This window comes from Lissotriton helveticus, chromosome 5_1, assembly GCF_964261635.1.
Source record: "Lissotriton helveticus chromosome 5_1, aLisHel1.1, whole genome shotgun sequence".
NCBI lineage: Eukaryota > Metazoa > Chordata > Amphibia > Caudata > Salamandridae > Lissotriton > Lissotriton helveticus.
The window spans coordinates 1171889031-1171908611 of NC_136065.1; the positions used below are offsets into that span (position 1 = coordinate 1171889031).

A 19581-nucleotide genomic window follows, 5' to 3' on the forward strand; every position below is an offset into this window, starting at 1 on the left:
CTACATAATGCAAGCTGTGCAGTCATGTATCACGTATCCAACATCTAGGAGTCACTCTCAGCACCAAGTACAATACTCTCCCGGGGCTCAAGTATGAGAAGTAAGCAATTAGGGATATTGTTTTCATAAAAATACAGGCTCTTGCCTAGTAGGATCAAAAAGTACTACTTCAAAGTTAGTACCAAAAGCGGGTAAAGGTTTAATCACTGTTAGTGGATTGGCTTCAGGTAAATTGATACTTGTAAATTGATACTTGTATAGCGGACTACTCACCCGCAAGGGTCTCAAGGCACTTGTACGAATACCGCTGTGGAACCCATCCTGGCTTTCCCTGTGAGGTGTCCACTCCTGGGCACCCCCAAGGTGGAGGCCAGGCATCCTTAGCGTTGTGGGGGCCGTAGTGGAGATTAAGCAAGCTATTGCCCAGAGTTGCAGAGTGGGACTCCATGATTGGAATAGGCACCGAGGCGAGAATGATCAGGTCCGTGGAATTTTGAGCCCAAGCCCAGCCGAGGCGGGGAATTGAACCCTGATCCCGGGCTAGACCTCTGTATCAGGGTCTGCCGCTCTAACCATTGAGCCACACTTCTCCACCAGGTAGTTATCACTATGCCTCTTGAATAGATCCCCTTGTAATGCTTAAAATATCGACTGTTCTTGTTTTATGTCCAGAAAATACATAACCTTTGTTATTCAAAAAAAATGTAGAAACTGATTTTCAGACACACCCATACTTGTTCAGTAATTTGAATAATACAAATGTAACTCACTCAGAATGGCACTCTTGCCTGTCCACAGTGCCGAGGTTATTTTGCTATATATTTTCCTTTAGTGTTACAAAGGCCACAGCCTCTGTCTTATGGATAACCTATTGTCGACTTTTGATTAGTTCTTGGCTAGACATCGCATACACTATCTATTCCAGACATTTTATTTACACACAATGGGCTTACAGCCCACCCATAGCTTACCACTGGTTTGGTTTAGTGTAGTGGTTTTGGCGCTTCTTTTTTTTGTGCTCAAGCACTCCATGTGGGTGCTTGTGTTTTCAGGGCATATCACATATCTCCATCATGTTACTTCTTTTCCCTCCCACCCCACTACCCTGGCCCGTTTCTTCTCTACCGTAACCTGACCATCCCACCCCACCTACCCTCCCTCGTTTGTGTTTGGCGTTTCCTCATTTTATGAAAGTGTGTTACATAAAAGTAATATTCATATATCGTGCTAGTCACTATACATCGCAGCGTCCTTTGGACATACATTTGACTTAGCTCCTTCTCATCCACAACAGCACTCCTATCTTACAAAGAGCCATTTCCTGCTTACATCAAATTAGCACTGTTATACTTGCCTAAGGTTTGCTCATGCCACCTTTATTACTACTACCTTGTAGTTAGTAATCAAATGCTCAATACAAATATGTTCAATGCAGCACCACTTTTTGCCAATCCCCCTCCTCCGGTAACTTTCAGATATTCCTGTTCCCTACAACTACTTTTCCTCCGTTGTCTCTGCTCCAGCTCCACCTATTGCCATCTTGTATAACTTCTGTCCACTCATCCTCCATCTCCTCCTTGTTGTGCTGCTTGCCCGCCCTTATGTGTTGCTTGTGACCTCTCTCCTGCTAGAAAAAACAAGCATTGGCATAGCCAATAGGTCTTGCTTTTGGGACCTTCTATGTATTTAGTTATGCAGCACAATATCCTTGGTGCAACAACATCAACTATTGCATGGCTAAACACTTATAAAGTCCCAAAGGCGAGACCTATTGGCTATGCCAATGCCTGTTATTTTTTGTTCTTGTGGGAAACCGGGCTAATGAAAGGAGGGTCAAGGGTGAGTGGCAGGGAGGTGAGGAGTGAATGCCAGGAGGGACAAGGGTGACAGGGGTGAGGGGTAGCTGCCAGGTCAGGGGGTGAAGGGCTTGTGCCACGGAGGTGAAGGTTGAGTGCCAGGTCAGGGGGATGAAGGGTGATTGCCAGGGGGAAGAAGGGTGAGTGCCAGGGAGATGAAGGGCGAGTGTCGTGGAGGTGAGACGTAAGAGTCAGGAGGGTCAAGGGTGAGTGTCAGGGAGGGGAAGGGTGAGTGCAAGGGGTGAAGAGTAGCTGCCAGGCCAAGGGGATGAAGGGCTAGTGCCATGGAGGTGAAGGGTGAGTGCCAAGGGGGCGAGTAGTGAATGCCAAGAGGGACATGGGTGAGTGTCAGGGAGGTGAAGGATATGTGCCAGGGAGGGGAAGTAGGAGTACCTAGAGGGTCGAGGGTGAGTGTCAGGGAGGTGACAGTTGAGTGTCACAGAGAGTCAATGCTGAGTGCCAGAGAGGGAGAAGGGTGAGTGCCAGGTGCGAGGAGTGACTGCCAGGCCTGAGGTGTGAAGGATGAGTGCCAGGGAGGTGAGAGGTGAGTGACAGACTGCAAACAGTAGTGAGCTGGGGTCTAGAAGGAGGTGCGGAGATCATCACCCAGTGTGTGCCAGGCTGGGACGCACCAGTGCCAACCAGACTTGGGTGGATGCAAGAACCTCTGAAAGGCGGGTGCCAGGTCACTCGTAACCTTAGTACAGGAGTGGGGTGCGCAGGAGAGAGTAACATCTTCAAACAATAAACTATTAAAAATCCTGAAAACTCCACTTTATGGTCTTGCAACCTTATGTGGAAAATAATTATAAAATGACTGGTCTTCCGTAGCGGACTTGCAGCTTGTTACAGAAACTTATTGAGATAACGTTAGCATTGCAAAAAACATAATCCGAATTAGTAACAGTAAGATTCGCATTGAACTAGAGACAAGTTAAAAAAACACCCCAGTATTGAACAGAGGATAGAGAATAATAAAAATGGGGGCAATATTGGTCTCCTTTTCACAGCTGACAGCCAAAAAAACAGGGTGTTGTGGAGGACTCAGATTCTGGTGGAATCAGACATTTTAAAAGAGTCAATTTTTCATAAAACATTTTTTTTTTAAACAACTCTTTTGGACACACTAGCGTATAGTGCCATGCAAGTGCCACTGCCCTTCTCCGAAGACACAACATCTGTGAAACAAACTGATTAGAATAACTGTTTGATGTTTAAAACTAAGTGGGGCACGAATGCAGTTTAGCATTCTGGTTATTGCTTAAGGGAAGGATAAGAAACCTGGTAACCTTTGTTTGTACCACTGATATCTATGTGGATCGGAGAAAATGCATGGAGTGGTATGGTTGACAAGAAACGTGCAGGCTGCTTAAATATTGTAGAGATTGGATTGTCAAGCAGTAGGAAACAAGAGTGAATGCTGAATAAAACTAGAAACGCGAACACTTTCACGGCGAACGCGGCCGTGAAAGTAAACCTGATTGCGTGAAAATAAAACTGATCGCGATCGCGCTACCTGGTTGAGAGGAGGCTGATAGGCAGTGATTGGCCGGGGGCGGGGTGGTTGTGTGTGTGGTTGTGTGTGTGTGTGTGTGTGTGTGGTTGTGTGTGTGTGGTGGGTTGTGAGTGTGGGTGTGAGTGTGGTTGTGGGTTTGGTTGTGGGTGTGGTTGTGGGGGTGTGCGCGCTTGTGTGTGGGTGGTTGTGGTTGTGTGTGTGGTTGTGGGTGGTTGTGTGTGGGGTTGTGTGTGGGGTTGGGTGTGTGGTTGTGTGTGTTGTGGTGGTGTGTGTGGTTGTGTAGGTGTGTTGTGCGTGTGGGCATGGTTGTGTGTGGTTCTGTGCATGGTTGTGTGTGTGTGGTTCTGTGCATGGTTGTGTGTGTGTGGTTGTGTGTGCGTGGTTGTGTGTGGTTGTGTGTGTGATTGTGTGTGGTTGTGTGTGTGGTTGTGGATGTGTGTGTGGTTGTGTTTTTGGTTGTGTGTGGTTGTGTGTGTGGTTGTGTATGGTTGTGGTTGTGTGGGGCTTTGGTTGCGTGTATGGGTGTGTGTGTGGGTGGGTGTGGTTGTGTGGGTGGGTGTGGTTGGGTGTGTGGGTGTGGTTGTGTGTGGGTGTGGTTGTGTGTGTGGTTGTGTGTGTGGTTGTGTGTGTGGTTGTGTGTGTGGTTGTGTGTGGGTGGCTGTGTGTGGTTGTGTGTGTGGTTGTGTGTGTGGTTGGGTGGGTGTGTGGTTGTGTATGGCTGGGTGTGGTGTGGTTGTGTTGTTGTGCATGTGTGTATGGTTGTGTGTGTGGTTGTGTGTGTGGGTTGTGTGTGTGGTTTGTGTGTGGGTGTGGTTGTGTGGGTGTGGTTGCAGGTGTGGTTGTGGGTGTGGTGGGTGTGAGTGTAGTGGGTGTGGTTGGTTGTGTGTGGTGGTTGTATGTGTGGTTGTGGTTGGGTGTGTGTGTGAGTGGTTGTGTGTGTGGTTGTATGTGTGGTTGTGTGGTGTGCGTGTGGTGGTGTGTGTGTAGTTGTGTGTGTAGTGGTTGTGTGTGTGGTTGTGTGTGGTTGGTTGTGTGTGTGTGGTTCTGGGTGTGTGGTTGTGGGTGTGTGGTTGTGGGTGTGTGGTTGTGTTTGTGTGTGTGGTTGTGTGTGTGATTGTGTGCGTGTGCTTGTGTGTGTGATTGTGTGCGTGTGTGTGTGCTTGTGTGTGTGGTTGTGTGTGTGGTTGTGGTTGCGTGTGTAGTTGTGGGTGTGGTTGCGTGTGGTTGTGGTTGTGTGTGTGGTTGTAGGTGTGTGGTTGGTTGTGTGGTTGCGTGTGTGGTTTGTGTGGGTGTGGTTGTGTGTGGCTGTGTGTGGTTGTGTTTGTGTGTGGCTGTGTGTGGTTGTGTGTGGTTGTGTGTGGTTGTGGATGTGTGTGTGGTTGTGTTTTTGGTTGTGTGTGGTTGTGTGTGTGGTTGTGTATGGTTGTGGTTGTGTGGGGCTGTGGTTGCGTGTGTGGGTGTGTGGGTGGGTGTGGGTGTGTGTGTGGGTGGGTGTGGTTGTGTGGGTGTGTGTGGTTGGGTGTGTGTGGTTGGGTGTGTGTGTGTGGTTGTGTGTGTGGTTGTGTGTGTGGTTGTGTGTGTGGTTGTGTGTGGGTGGCTGTGTGTGGTTGTGTGTGTGGTTGTGTGTGGTTGGGTGGGTGGGTGGTTGTGTATGGCTGTGTGTGGTGTGGTTGTGTGGGTGTGTTGTTGTGCATGTGTGTATGGTTGTGTGTGTGGTTGTGTGTGTGGTTGTGTGTGTGGTTGTGGTTGTGTGTGTGGTTGTGTGTGTGGTTGTGTGTGTGGTTGTGTGTGTGGTTGCGTGTGAGTGGTTGGTTGTGTGGTTTGTGTGTGGGTGTGGTTGGGTTTGGTTGTGTGTGTGGTTGTGTAAGGTTGTGGGTGTGGTTGTGTGTGTGGTTGTGGGTGGGTGTGGGTGGGTGTGGCTGTGTGGGTGGTTGTGGGTGGTGGTTGTGTGTGTGGGTGTGGTTGTGTGTGGGTGTGGTTGTGATTGTGTGTGTAGTTGTGTATGTGGTTGTGTGAGTGTGGTTGTGTGTGGTTGTGTGTGGGTGTGGTTGTGTGTCTGTGGGTGTGTGTGTCATTGCGGGTGTGGCTGTGTGTATGGTGTGTGTGTGGTTGTGTAAGGTTGTGTGTGTGGTTGTGTGTGTGTGGTTGTGGGGGTGTGTGGTTGTGTGTTTGTGTTGTGTGTTTATGTGTTGGTCATGAGAAAAGGCTAGGCAGGGAAGGGGTTGCTACAGAGGAGGAGGGCTGGCATGGCAGGGGGTAGTGAGGGCTGCGTGGGAAGGGGTAGTGAGGGCAGAGAGCAAGGGGGTGGAGAAGCATGCTGTAAGGCTTAATGAGCCATGAAAGAAAGGAATAAGAAACTTAATGACCCGTGTCTGAGGAGACAGATGGCTGCTGCGCGTGTGTACGCTCACGTGAACGCAAGCGCTAGGCCAGTCTGTAGCACTTTGAAAACTCACCTACTAAATGTCTCTCCGACCAGCGCATGCGCTGGCTCAGCGAGACCAAAAAAAGCTATGACACAGCCAGGGCTAGCTGCGTCTTAGTGCTTTTTTCCCATGACTTTCAGCCATGTTGCTACACAACAGTACTAAAAGACATTGACAAAGCCAATAGCTGTCGCACTGGTAAGACCTATTGGATCTGCCAATCTTTATTTTATAAGAGTAAATGAAGAATGTACACATCCCTTTTTTAAATGTAGACTGGAACAGATGGCTATATGTCTTGTATTAGTCTACTACAAGAGGTAAAGGCCTCGAAAAGTCAATAGAGTGCATATAATCCAGTTAACATGCAGGGAGGGTCTCTCGGTCTCTCTCTCTCACTCCCACTGTCTCTCTCGTGGTGTATAGGCTACAAAAGAGACTGACATATGTAAAGTATAAATGTCCACAAAAGATGTAAAACAAAGGTGGAAGTATTGTTTTTTTTACTCCTTAGTCCTTCAAACGCTTCCAATGCGATTAGTTTATTGAGATTGTGGTATATGGTAACCTCAAACACTTGAATGCTAATTTTGACGTTTGAAGCATTCACAGTGGAAAGTCTCCTTCTCCGTTCACTGCTGAATCCCCTGCTCACCAGTGGGAAGAGGGCAAACGTATTCCAAATTATTTGTATTCCACAGACCAAGCTAATCTCTTTCCACTACCTCTAGACATTGGTGGGACCCACATTGCAGGATTTTTCAAATTAAGGATTCAGATGTTACCGTCATACAAAGGCAATGATAGATGGCGCTTTGTACCATTTTTTCCAATGTCTACCAGCACATGTTAAAGTATTCCGACCAAAGGCACCAAACAAAGGGCACAAGGCATCCAGACGCCAGTGTGCTCCATCTCTCAATATACGGACATCTCCTATCCGGAGCATCTTTTTACATATGACTTGGTCAGAGCTTAATTTGTAAAAGAATAAGTGTTGGGGCCCAGAGTTTTGCTCAGAACCCCATGGCCTGCACTATCAAAGATCAGGTTGTCAAATACAAAGGTTGCGTAGTCTTCATTTCACCTCTTGCCTCTTTAATCCACCTCTAGACATTCCCTGCCTCTTTATCTCCCACTTGCAAGTTCCTTAAGACCCTTTGTCACTGTTTTTCTATACTTTTCTTCCTCCTTCTTCCCCCTTTTTGTGCTTTTATGCATTTTGCTCTGGAACAAAGTCTGTTGAGGGAAAAAAAGTTCTGGTCCCCAAAAATGAGTGCTGGTGAGCCCCACCTGGAACCACCAGCTCAAATTTAGCTCTGGACTTTGTATACATTAGTGAGGTTATTTTTTTATAAACTATGCACCTAAGTTCTTGCATGTCAACCCTGGGCCAAACAGCAGGATGGACCTCAAAAGTTTATTTCAACAGGTTGGTTTCCATACGTTTTTTTCCTATTTTTGTTGGTTTTTCAACATTCAGGATCAAAGCCAGATTGCATATCATGCTTAACCTGTAATATCCCAAAAATCAACGAACATAAATTCACAGCAATAATAATGACTAGCCCCTGGGGAGGGGGAATTGGCGGAGGAGACTGAGGTTTACAGACATCACCCTACACATTGCACGTTTTAACCCCCCTCCGTGTACCCACGTCCCAACACGTGTCTTATTAAGGTAGCCATTTTTACATTCCCTGACATTCTTCCCATCTGGTCTATTTCACTGCAAAGTTCTTCAAACATCATCTGCTTTAACAGACAACTTTCACAACCATCATTCACCAATCTCTTCCCACACCATGTCTTGAACTACAGCGCCTCTCATGTGTCCCATAGCCTCATAACATCTCTTCTCGACACCACCATCCTGATTTCATATTGATTTTTTAAAATCATATTTTGGTGGGATATCGTCAAGCCCAATCCCTTTTTATACCAGTCGCATCATCAAGTTTCCGGTGATTTTCCTCACCTCAAGCAGTTTGTCTCCGTTTGTGTCCAAGAAAGTCACAATCTTGCTGCTTTCCTGTATTGTACTGGTTCAGGATCCCGCACTCCAACATCCCTTCATGCCCTCACCTCCAAAGGTTTTTAATAGTGTAGATGGTTTAGCTATGCTTCCAAGGTGATTGCAAGAGAGTGATGTAAGTTTAGAAAGTGATGTAAGTTTAGAGAATACACGAACTCAAAACTTCTCTTGGTGTTTGACATGAATAAAAGCATCCTTGAGAAAACAGTAAATAAATGTCAACACTTCGCCACCCTTCTCCTTAATGAAAATTAGGGTATACCCAATCTGTGGTAGCCACTTCTTATGTGGGAACTGGTCTAGTATGGATAGATCTATTACAAGGAATGGGCAATACAATTCCTGACAACTGTAGTAATCCAGATGTGGCAAATGATATAGAAAGTCCATTAGGTGTTGGATATGAGTAGATAATCTGAGGAGTAGGACGACACTGGTTGAACATAAGGAAAAGGGACCAGCGCACCACAATCCTGCACATAACAAATGCAAGGGGGTTTGTGGATCATCATGTGCCATCTACACTGTGTGAGGGGGACAATCCTTATGCACATCTCCTTAAAGCTGAATAATTTTGCATATTTTCCCTCAACACAGTGAGGCATGCCACCAACTGCCGGATAGAGGGAACAGCCCTCGCTCAAAGTACCCAAGGTCACTTTTTCTTCAGACTTTCCTGTTAATTCCATTTCAATTATTAAAAAAAGAGTGTGATAGTCTATTGACCCGCTCTCCTTTACAAACCTTTGAATGTTAACAGAATTCATTGTTCAAAAAAACAAGTCACTTACCTTCATTAACACTTTTTCTGGTAGATACTTCGTCTAACCCCATATTCCCCACCTTTAGAACATCCTCAAGAGCTAGAGCAGATCTGAGGCTCCATGGTGATGGTGTACTGCCCCAAAAGTGATGGAGCGGAGTCCCATATAAGTGCCACCTTCATGTTCTGATGTCAGTTTCTTGCACCGTTCTCTTTCCGCAACCTCCGATGTGGAACGCAGTACAAACTGTGTGAGACTGTGTGCTCATTCCTACCTTGGGACCTTTTAACATGGTAAACAGGCCACTACACAGAACTCTGTGGAGAGAGTGCAGTGAGGAATCTGCGGTTAAGTAGGGTGGCTCTCAGAAAGAGCGTTAGCCAAGCTAATTAACTTGCTCTTCCGACAGAGAAATCTAACTGCAGATTCCTCATCTTTTGAATACATACCATAGTAGCACCTCCCAAAGTAGGAGGGGCTGGGGACTGGAGTTAGACCAAAAGGTCCTGCAGCATCAAGCAGACGAAGAGACCGGACTGAAGTAGTGTTTTGTGAACATATGCATCCATACTAATGTTCCAGGGTGGTAGATTCCGAAAGCTGTGCCTCTTCCGCATAGCCATTGCAGCGACCTTGGTCCTGGTGGAATGAGCCCACAGGTATTCAGCAGTCTGCTTCATGGACAGTGCATAGCAGGTCCTAATGCAGAGGGCTATCCACCACAATCAAGTCCTCTTCTCCACCCCCTTCTACTTCTTTGCCACTGGAAAAAACACAAAGAGCTAATCATCCCTGCAATGGTCATTTGTGAGGTTGATGCAAATTCTCATAGCTCTCTTAGACAAAGAGACGATCCATGGTCCTCCAGACAATGCATTCTCAGTTTGTCTGCTCATGCATTCCGAGCCTGCCAGGTGGTTGTTGATCAGGAAGTTGTTCTGCAGGTCCAGCCACCTCCATAGTTGTAGCATCTCCTGCCACAGAACCCAGGACCTCACACCATCTTGCTTGTCGAAGTAGCACATAGCGTTTGTGTCATCTGACGCACCCTAAGTTTATATCATTATTTTCTGCAATATGAAAAACAAGCTTACATGACTATATTTTGCAGACGTTAATCTAAAAGCTGACTTCTTTATTTAACATTAGTTTGTTATTGATTTCTTAGAGTTTCAAGAAGGTTGACAACTATGTGTCTAGTTTATTTTTGTTATTCAAAAGAATACAGTCTTTCAGAACGAAAATAATTTAAAGGGCATCAAACCACTTCCTATTAATTGTTTATGCTAATAATTTTTAACAATGAAATAAGGTTATAAACACCGAGCGCAGAGAATGAATGGTAGAGAGATAGTTTGTACAGAATCATATCTCTGGACACAACTGAAGGCTACCAGGACGGGATGGATTTAGCTTCACTCGCAGCTGACCTTGTGAGACAAGAAAAGCAGATCTTGAGACTGAATTGAACATAAGCTCTATTGTTCAAACAGGTATTTGGGTGTCTAACATCTCAGAAACTCGAAGTAGGTTTTCTCTGCTGTACTAGAATTAGATTAGTGTTTACAATTAGCAGAATGAGGGTAGGATTGCAATAGGCTTATCATCGCAATCATGTTAGAGTGATTCCTCCTAATTTGATTTTTTTTAGGTGAGCATTGCTACTGCCATTTTATTTGTCCTCATTGTACTTACAATTCACATTGTGTGCACTAGACAAGGATTCTGATTTTAAATAAATATTTAAAATCCATCCCTTGTGTTCTAGTGTTCTTGAGTATGTAGTTATTTAAAAGGGGTTGAGATTACACTATCCTTGTAATGTCTCATGGGATCGATCGTTACCTGAAACAAATCTCACTCAAATATTGCTCAGTGGGTTATCGAATGGTTGTACTACAACTCGGTTTCTGATTCAGGTTGGCACATTGACTAAGTCCTTGCTGCCTGAGGGGTCTAGAATACCGACCTGTAGGTTTCTAGAAGAATCTAGAAAATGCCTCATTGCAAAAGCCTCTCTTTGAAAAATGCAGGAAGGTTTATAAGGAAAAATAAATCACTCGGTGATTCAGAAGACTGACATGAAGCCTGCTTTCCATCAAAGCAAGAGACCTCTGTGGTGTCTTCCAAAAGAGATCCAGGAATAAACCCAGGAAGATTCAAGTCTTTGTTCAGTGGGTATTTATTAACCTCATCCATCAGCAGCTCCAGAGCAACTGCCAAGCAGAATCCTTAGATAAGAACATTTCAAAACATTCCTTTTAAGATTGTCAAAGGGAAGATAGTTCCAACACAAAGAAAGGGAAGGAAGGATTACATCAGAGAAGAGAAATAGATGAAGGAGTCATCACACATCTCCCTTCCCAACAAACTTGAAAACAAAAGTATAAATAAAATAAAGCAAAGGAAACAAGAATATAAGAATATTAGACATAATCCTTCATGTAACAAGGAGGTCGACGAAACCTGGGACACCGGTCTCTAAAGTGCAGTACAGGAGTGGAAGGAGAAGAAGAAGAGGAAGGTAAATTATGAAAAGAATCAACATCAGCCCTCAGAATTCGTAGATTGAGATTGGACAACAACAATGTGACTCTTATTCCATATCCTTTCATCCAAGGTCTTAACAGCATTTCTATAGACTCTGATAACAGGTCTAACATCAGTATACGTAGACCACGGTTTGCAACCAACAGGTGCCTTGATTCTGACCAAATCACCCACACCCACTTCATTAAACTGAGCAGATTTCTTTGCATCAAAATAAAGCTTTCTCTTTTCTTGCTTGTCCAGCTCTCTAATTCTCCAGTCACCCAAACGTTTGTCTACCAGGCCTTTATTGAGATCCATCCACCCCGGGCACAATTTCGAGTTGGGAACCCTGCCTTTGAACAACTCAAAGGGAGCTTTTCCAGTGGTGGAATGAGGAGAGATGCGATAAGCCAAATTTCTCTCATGTAGAGCATCCTTCCAATTCAATCTGTTCACTTTGGCTAACTGAATGCATTCTTTAAGAGTTTTGTTAACTCTCTCTACAGCACCATTAATTAGTCTATGGGTGATAGATAGAGCTTCGCTAGTACTTGATACCACAGGACTCAAGAAACAATTTAAACCTTGTTGAACAAAATTGAGGACCATTGTCCGAGAGAATTGAGTTAGGAAAACTTTCTCTCTTAAAAATATCTTCTAAAAAACAGATAACAGAGTCAGAAGTAATGTCTCTAAGAGCAGCAACCTCGATCCATCTAGAGTACAAATCCACAAGCACAATTAAATAGGGAGTATCAGACACACCTTGAAGAGGACCAAGAATCTCAATGGCAACCTCATCCCACGGATGAGAAGGCAACGTTCTACAAACCATAGGCATCTGTTTGGTTGTAAGAACCTTGTCACTAACACAACATTCAACACAATCCCTGACCATCCTTTCAGTCTCCAAATCCATACCAGGCCAATCCCACCCTCGTCGCCAATAAAAGTGTGGTGTCTTCCAAAAGAGATCCAGGAATAAACCCAGGAAGATTCAAGTCTTTGTTCAGTGGGTATTTATTAACCTCATCCATCAGCAGCTCCAGAGCAACTGCCAAGCAGAATTCTTAGATAAGAACATTACAAAACATTCCTTTTAAGATTGTCAAAGGGAAGATAGTTCCAACACAAAGAAAGGGAAGGAAGGATTACATCAGAGAAGAGAAATAGATGAAGGAGTCATCACAACCTCCGATATCCACCTCGTTAAAATGGCATCCCAACCCAGCAGCAGCACATCTATCATCACCGTAAACCCTGGATTGGAGAGGGAGACAGGTTGGTGTTTGTTTGCCACCACAGACGTTCCTGGGATTTCTCCTACGAGATCTGGATGGAGTCTGAGAGGTTTAGCACCAATGGAATCTGTGTCAGCACTGGTTCACAATACACCTGCATGGAGCTGGGCATCGCTGTAGAAGTCAGCGGCGAAGTCTGCAAGGGCTGGGGAATTCTGGCATGCAAGGACCAACTGCGGGATCAGTTCGGACTCAAGAGACCTCGGCGGAGTGCAATCTCTTATGAGGCCCTTGCGCTAGATTTCAAGTGGTGTTATGGTGTCCTTTCCCTTACGCTTGTATATAAACTTCAACCTGTACTTAAAAGAAATCTTCAACCTAGAAGTGGATTTTTTACAGGAGCAGGCTCAAGACCTCAATTGCAATTTGGAGCGGGACCTAGGCCTCGACTGTGACCTGTTCTTGTGTTCGGTGATAGTCTCACCCTCTCTGTCCCGAATCGCCCTTTGATGCAATTCGAGATTGCTTGTTGCTTGACTGAAGAGTTGTGTATTGAGCCAAAGCACCTCGTGTGCACCCTCATGACTGACATCAGCTTCCTAGAGTCTTGGTTCAGTGTGAATTCTGTTATTTTTGGCATGGACAGAATTCCCTAGAACACTGCAATAAGTCTTCAGAAGAAAAATGAAAAGGGTGGGAGCAGAGCTCCGGGTTCACATGGAAGGAACAGGCAACAGTGTGCGGGGTTGGTACTTATATACGGCTCCACTCGGTCACTTCCAGAGTGGTACGGAGTCACCGCAGATACACATAGCATCACCTACCAGCACATGAGAGCAGTGCAGAAGAATTCTACGATCCAGTCTGGCACCTGGGGATTTTCTAAAGATGAGGAATCTAGGGTTAAATGTATACATCAAAAAGAATATGTTACTTACCTGTACCCAGTTTGTGTTATGTAGTGGTTTAGATTCACATGTTGTGCATACTCCTGACATCTAGTGTTGGGCTCATACATGTGCAACCTAATTTTGTTCAAAGAAGTCTTTTCGAGTCACAAGGTGTGGTACCTCCACCTATTCTAGACAATGCGCACTGGCTTCTGCTCCATGTTAGCCAACCAGAATTCCCATCGGTAGGTATTAATTCATGTAACAAAAAAAATGATGATTCGTTTGATACCAAATTGGCGTTATACTGATTTTTCATACTATCCTATTGCATATTTTTCAAGATGAAGACTTCTGTGAAAATGAAGATGCATTAGGACGCCATCATCCATATATTTTTGTCAACATTACATCAAGAAAACCGTTAAGAATTGGCTCTGGGATGGTTTTGAAAAAATACCAAAACAACAAATAAGTTAAAATGTAATCTCCTCAAAGTTAGTATAGCATATTGTTGCAAGCACTAACAGAAAAATGACAAGAACCTGCCAAGTGTTTCCGTAAAGACATATGGATTTGATGGAAAAAAAAAACGAAGAAAAATTAGGTAATTAAATTACATGGATGCCTGTCATGGCCAAAATACAGGAAAAAAATCAGCTGAGCTTCCAGGACAACTGATAGTATCAGGTTGCCAGTCGTTACTAGAACGTAAGTCACAATGCATTATTGTGTTTGTTCATTTATTAAGATCAGATACAACGGAGAGTATAGGATTAAAAAAATGTGATTCTGCAACTTACATATTATTGACTTTGACAATGAAGCCCTCTATAGTAGTGTACCTCAATTAGAGGCGTTACAAGCCAACAAGGACCCTATAGATTCACATGGTAAACTCTATAGTGTTTCCGGAGTTTATCTTAGGAAACGGCACAACTAACACTGAGTTAAAACCACTTCATGTTTAAAGAAGATTTACTTGTAAACAAATCTGGCTAACTCTGTGGTAGATTGAAGGAAAAATTGATTTACCTCAACACTAACTCATTCTGCTCATATATCATCTTGGGACAACACTACATAGTCAAAATATTTTGTATTTGGAAGGGATCTCTGTCAGTCTTATAATCATTTTCCTATGGCTAAACCAACAAAACAAGGTCTTTACATGATTCAACATGACATAAAATCACTTTTCTTGACTTACAAATCATCCATTTATCATTCCTTTTTCAGGCAAACTATATAAATGCGTATATACAAAATTGAGAGGAATATTTTCAAGAACAGAAAATAAATAACTGTAAAAACAAGACTATTTTGCAGAGGAAAATGTTTCCATGTCCCGGCTTAGAGAAAGTGGGTACCAGAGTAAACTCCTTAATATATCTATGAAGACGGACTGGTGTTGTGATTAAGAATAAATAATGTGAAGTTGTTGTTGGTGTCACTACACTGGCACACTAAGCAATAAACAAAATAAACAGATTTCAGAGAACTGGCAGCATATTTTAATACCAACTGGATTTCATTCTCAAGACCCTTATTGGCTTTCAAGAAATGAATAAGATAGACAAACTACATTTCGTTGGTTCCTAAAGAGAAAGTCAAGCCAAGTTGAGTGTCACAGAAGGTTGGAGCATAGATAAGATACATCAGAATTTTAAATGTTGGCAGGCAAAAACTTAAGAACTAATAATTTTAGAGGTACATTTCGAAATTATACCACAAATAGCTCTAAAAACGTGGTGTTTTTTGTAACAAATGTCCTAGCAAATTACTATAACTTGGAAAACCATCCAAGATGTATACATGTAAATCCTACTATATAAATCCAGACTGAGGTGAAATGTTGAGAATTCACCTTTATTTTTACCCTATGAAGAAAGATAAACCAAAGAAATGTAATGTACCTGTATTTCACTACAGGTTTTATCGTGTACTGTACCTTTGTTCTGTAAACCACAGAACTTAAAATGAAATTCATGCAAGTAGACTGAAATGGGGTTAGAACTTCTAGATTTCGACCTTTAAGTGTAATCGAAAATCCTCCCCAGTATGCACAGCCATTTTAGGTGTGCTGTCCTGACTAGGCTGTTGGTCCCTTTAGTGGTAGTGGGTCTCATTGTTTTTTTTAATTCTAGAGTACATTCAGTAGCAGTTGTAGGAATTTTGTGCACATCCACATTCATTTAATAATTATCTTTTGCCCAACAACGTGGATATTCAAGCGCAGGTATATTTTCTATTGCACAGGCGGCCATCTTGAATGTGCAGTCATATCTTGGCAACTACGTATGTCTAGCTGTAAGAATCAAAATATTTGGTATGAGATTTCTTAGCTATCCTCACTGGTGACCTTCCTGAGGTTTCGTAGTTATCCGCGCTCTGACTTCTTTAAGCATTGTTAATCTGTAACCTGAATTGTATCACTAGAAATTGAAGTACTAGTTACTAAATTAGCCTTTAATGTTGAAATCTATATTCAATGGGAGCATTTCTTTATTTCTCAGATGCATACAGTTTTATACTATTAGCATCCATTCATCTGAGCAATACATACTCAATCAGGCGTAGTTGTGAATTAACTACACTGGTTGCCCAAATTTAAGTATAACATATCGGTCTTTGAGTACAGCATTAAATGAGTAACTTGGGGACAAGATTGATAATCTACTCTTTACTATATTTTTATTCTTTAGGAGATAATTCAGACTAATGAAAAGGTTGCGTACGCGGGCTCTTGCTTAGGATTTGCAGGAATCCAGTTAATGTTGTGCTTTTAAATAATGATGGCTATTTAATTTGTATTAGAGTGCAGATAAAATCAATTGCCATGGTGATACTTTAAATGCTACAAAGCATCAGGACTGTAACACTGACTCTCATAACGGGAATTATAGAATTGATTGATTTTCCCAAATGATATTGTATTTGCACAAGAAAACTACAATCGTCTCTGGTAACTAGACTAAAGTACACGCGAGTTTGTATTTGTGATCAAAATAAATGTCACATTTAAAACACTGATTGGTAATATTGAGAAAGTACTGTTTTACTGATTTGATAAATAGATCTGTCATGACCCAAGCAAATTTACGTACTATTTCATAATGATGATTTTATTAAGTGTATTTAAGAATCTCTCTTTTGAGACTTTAATTCATCATTTTAAACACTTTTTGTTTAACAGATTACTAAAGGAAAAATTCTGTTAACAATTAAATGAAATAAAAGTCAGTTAACATTTTACACCAATGCTGTGAAACGTTTGAGTGACAAGCAATGGATTTTGACACATACTGAAAACCCTGGCGATCTACTGAAATTAAGAAAAAAGCCGCCTTATCATTGCTATATCAGCAGTCTCTTTAGTATAACCAAAACTTTCAATTTCTAATAAAAAAAAAAAGAGCTTGCCATTAACGGCATACTGCACAACACTATCAAAAGATGACCTTCCCAATAATGGCATACTGCACAACACTCACCTTTAGTGTTATGTTCTTTAACAGTGTGTCCTCTAACACAGCCTGTAGCTTTCTATTGATTTCGAGTGAGAGTTCAATTGTCAATCCGCTGTCAGCTGGATGTGATGTGTACAAAGACGCCATTATTCCACCACGTTTGCTTAGATGGGCTTTGTTAAAATCCGAAGCCTCAGAAGAAAGTGTGCCAGATTCTTCCCGCAAGACGTAACTTTGAATGATCCTTAAGAACGAAATAGAAAAATCCGTTAAAAAAACTTGACTTCAGTGTTTTGTTTCTTTAACATAAAAGATAGCACGTGGTACACTACATTGTTCTGTTACACTTATTCAAGACTATTGCTAAGTAGCATCAAAAGAATACAAGGGCATGTCACACCAAAGGCCTTTATACAGTGCACATAGTTAGGTTTGCAAGGCAATGACGAGGATAGTAGGAACTCTCAATCTAAACCTCTTCCATTCAATGGCGGATATGAAATGGCAGATATGATGGGATAATTCAGTCTTATTCCTCAGGCTCATACACTACATTATATTATTCTCAAATATTCTCATATATCACTATTAGGAAAATGCGGTTTTGCACTGTAAAACATTTTAAGATTTGAATAAAAAACATACTACTCAGAATATATGAATACTCATCCGTGCATCACACACACCCAGTATCCTATATACGAGTCAGGAAAGCTAATGCTCTATTCATACATGCAAACCATACCGATTCAGGTGGGAGACTAACTATATCAGGGGTAGACTCCTGCCGTCTGATTCCTGCAAGCAAAAACCCGATTACTCTGTGGGCTTCAGCCGACAGGGACTGGTCTAGTGTGTATCGGAGCATGCGCTGTCAATAACCTGCTCCGCTAGGCGAGTGCACAACATTTTTGCCAGGCTCTCTCTACCTGCCATAGCCCTTTCTCTGTGCTCCTAAATATTAGGGGAAAAAACGTATGTTTGCATTTCAGTTATCCGATCCTGTAGCAGCACACTTGCAAGTCCCTTACATGCTAAGGTACCGGATTCAGGTTGCAATACCAGTGAATGGAAACAAATACATACTCCCGACTAATTTAAAAAAAATCTCATACTTCCCATTTTAGGTTTCACCTGCACAGCACTTGCGCTGTGCTTGATAAATCTATTGTTTTTAATATAAACTTAAAAGGGACTTACATCCCGCCTCCTCTCTTTCTTCTCATTGGTTCCTGTGCGTGCCACTTACCTTTCCTCCGTTTCTATTGACTGTAGCATATTTTCCTGCATTTACCAATGCTTGTGCCGTGACTGCTTTTCTTATCAATTTCTCGCCGCTGAAATACTGTTAACATCCGCTTCAGTGGAACTATATTTTATAAAGTTTTGCCTTTTATTCTAGCAGCATATTTATATAACAATTTATCACCGGGAGAGATTAAGTGATTTACAGAGAATTACAGGACATTGCGGAGCGCCGCTGAGACTTGAACCGACTCTCGAGTCAGCAGCTCTGGACGCTGTGCCACATCCGCTCCACATCAATGTTATCTGTCAGGGAGCTCTTTCCTTTTTCCAGACGATGATTGATCAGAACAACTCTTCATTCTTTACATACGCGAAACCAATGCATTACAAATGGATTGTTTAAAAAGTTAGCATGTATGTCTATTATATTCGGTCTGACTCAAAAGTTGCATTGGAATGTGTAAAACTGTTTTTACTCATCCTTTAAAAAACCTTCAAAACTTTTGTGTGAGGATTTCACGTCTCAAAAAAATAATGTCGGCACAGTTGTGCACCTGCTGGGCAGAAACAGCTTCAAGATAGACAACATTCCCTAGTAAAACTTGCAGGCTCTGGAATACCATTTCTGATCACATGCGACTTGCTCCCTTCAAACAACTGCTTACACCTCAAAAAGCATCTCTTGGAGAGGGCATGGGCGGCGTGAGCGGACGGAAAGCTCCGGAGCTCCTGCCGACGGCCAGGCCCGGACTGGCCGTAGCGGGCACCGGGCAATCGCCCGGTGCGCCGCACGGGTGGGGGCCGGTTTTGGGCCCCTAGGGGACCGATTTTGTTACAGGTCCTTTTTGCAGCATAGCTGCAAAATCGGCCATGTAACAAAATCGTCCGAAAACCGGCCCTGGCAAAGAGCTCGGCGGCACCACTAACCCCAGGGGGGGGCGGTGACCGAGCACTTTGCCAGGCCCGGTTTTGGTTCCCAGTCCGGCCCTGCCGATGGCCCACACAGCACCGGCCTCCGGGCCGTCACAGCGTCTGGTGGCAGCAGCAGAGGAGGCACTTTGTCTGAAGGGGGCCCCGGAGCGTTGGTTAGTGGTGGAGGGGGCTGCTGGGTCTCAGCCTAATGCCCGGTAGCCGGGACAGCCCGATCAGCGGCCTAGTCGCGGAGTCCCGAAGAGGCGGTGCGGCTCGGTCGGAGTTCCCGATCGGAGGTGGCAGCATCAGTGCAAGCGGTGACCGGAGAGGATATTACCGGTGGACCGAGCCGGTTTCGGATGTCGGAGGATCGCGGCCGGCTGGGAGGTGGCCGCTTGCATCCAGAGTACAGACCTGGGCGGTAGCGGTGCCGCCATCTTGAGGCTGCCGCCGCCTGTGGCCTCTGGCGCCAAAATCAAGTGAGGGCCAGGACGGCTCTGCGGCGAGAGGTGGGGGCCCGCTGGTGACGGTAGCGGCGCCCGGCGGCAGTGTGAGTTGGTGACTGTCTGCAAGGCGAGGGTGGCCCCGGCTGGTTTCATCATTGCTGGGGCCACGTTTGGAGCAACCAAGAATTACCAGGGTCCCTTTGGAAGTGTGGGATAGCACTAATGTCAAACATGAGCTCACCTCC

General features: G+C 43.7%; 1 protein-coding gene across 4 annotated transcripts in view; it reads right to left on the bottom strand.

Annotated features, from left to right (window-relative positions):
* The window catches only part of CCDC186 (coiled-coil domain containing 186), a 603510-nt gene that overhangs the window by 16400 nt on the left and 567529 nt on the right, over positions 1 to 19581 (bottom strand). For all 4 annotated transcript variants that reach the window (XM_078643863.1, XM_078643862.1, XM_078643865.1 and 1 more), the window contains one exon: positions 16755 to 16974. In XM_078643863.1, coding sequence (XP_078499989.1) covers positions 16755 to 16974 — 220 coding nt within the window. The remainder of the gene's footprint in view (positions 1 to 16754; positions 16975 to 19581) is intronic.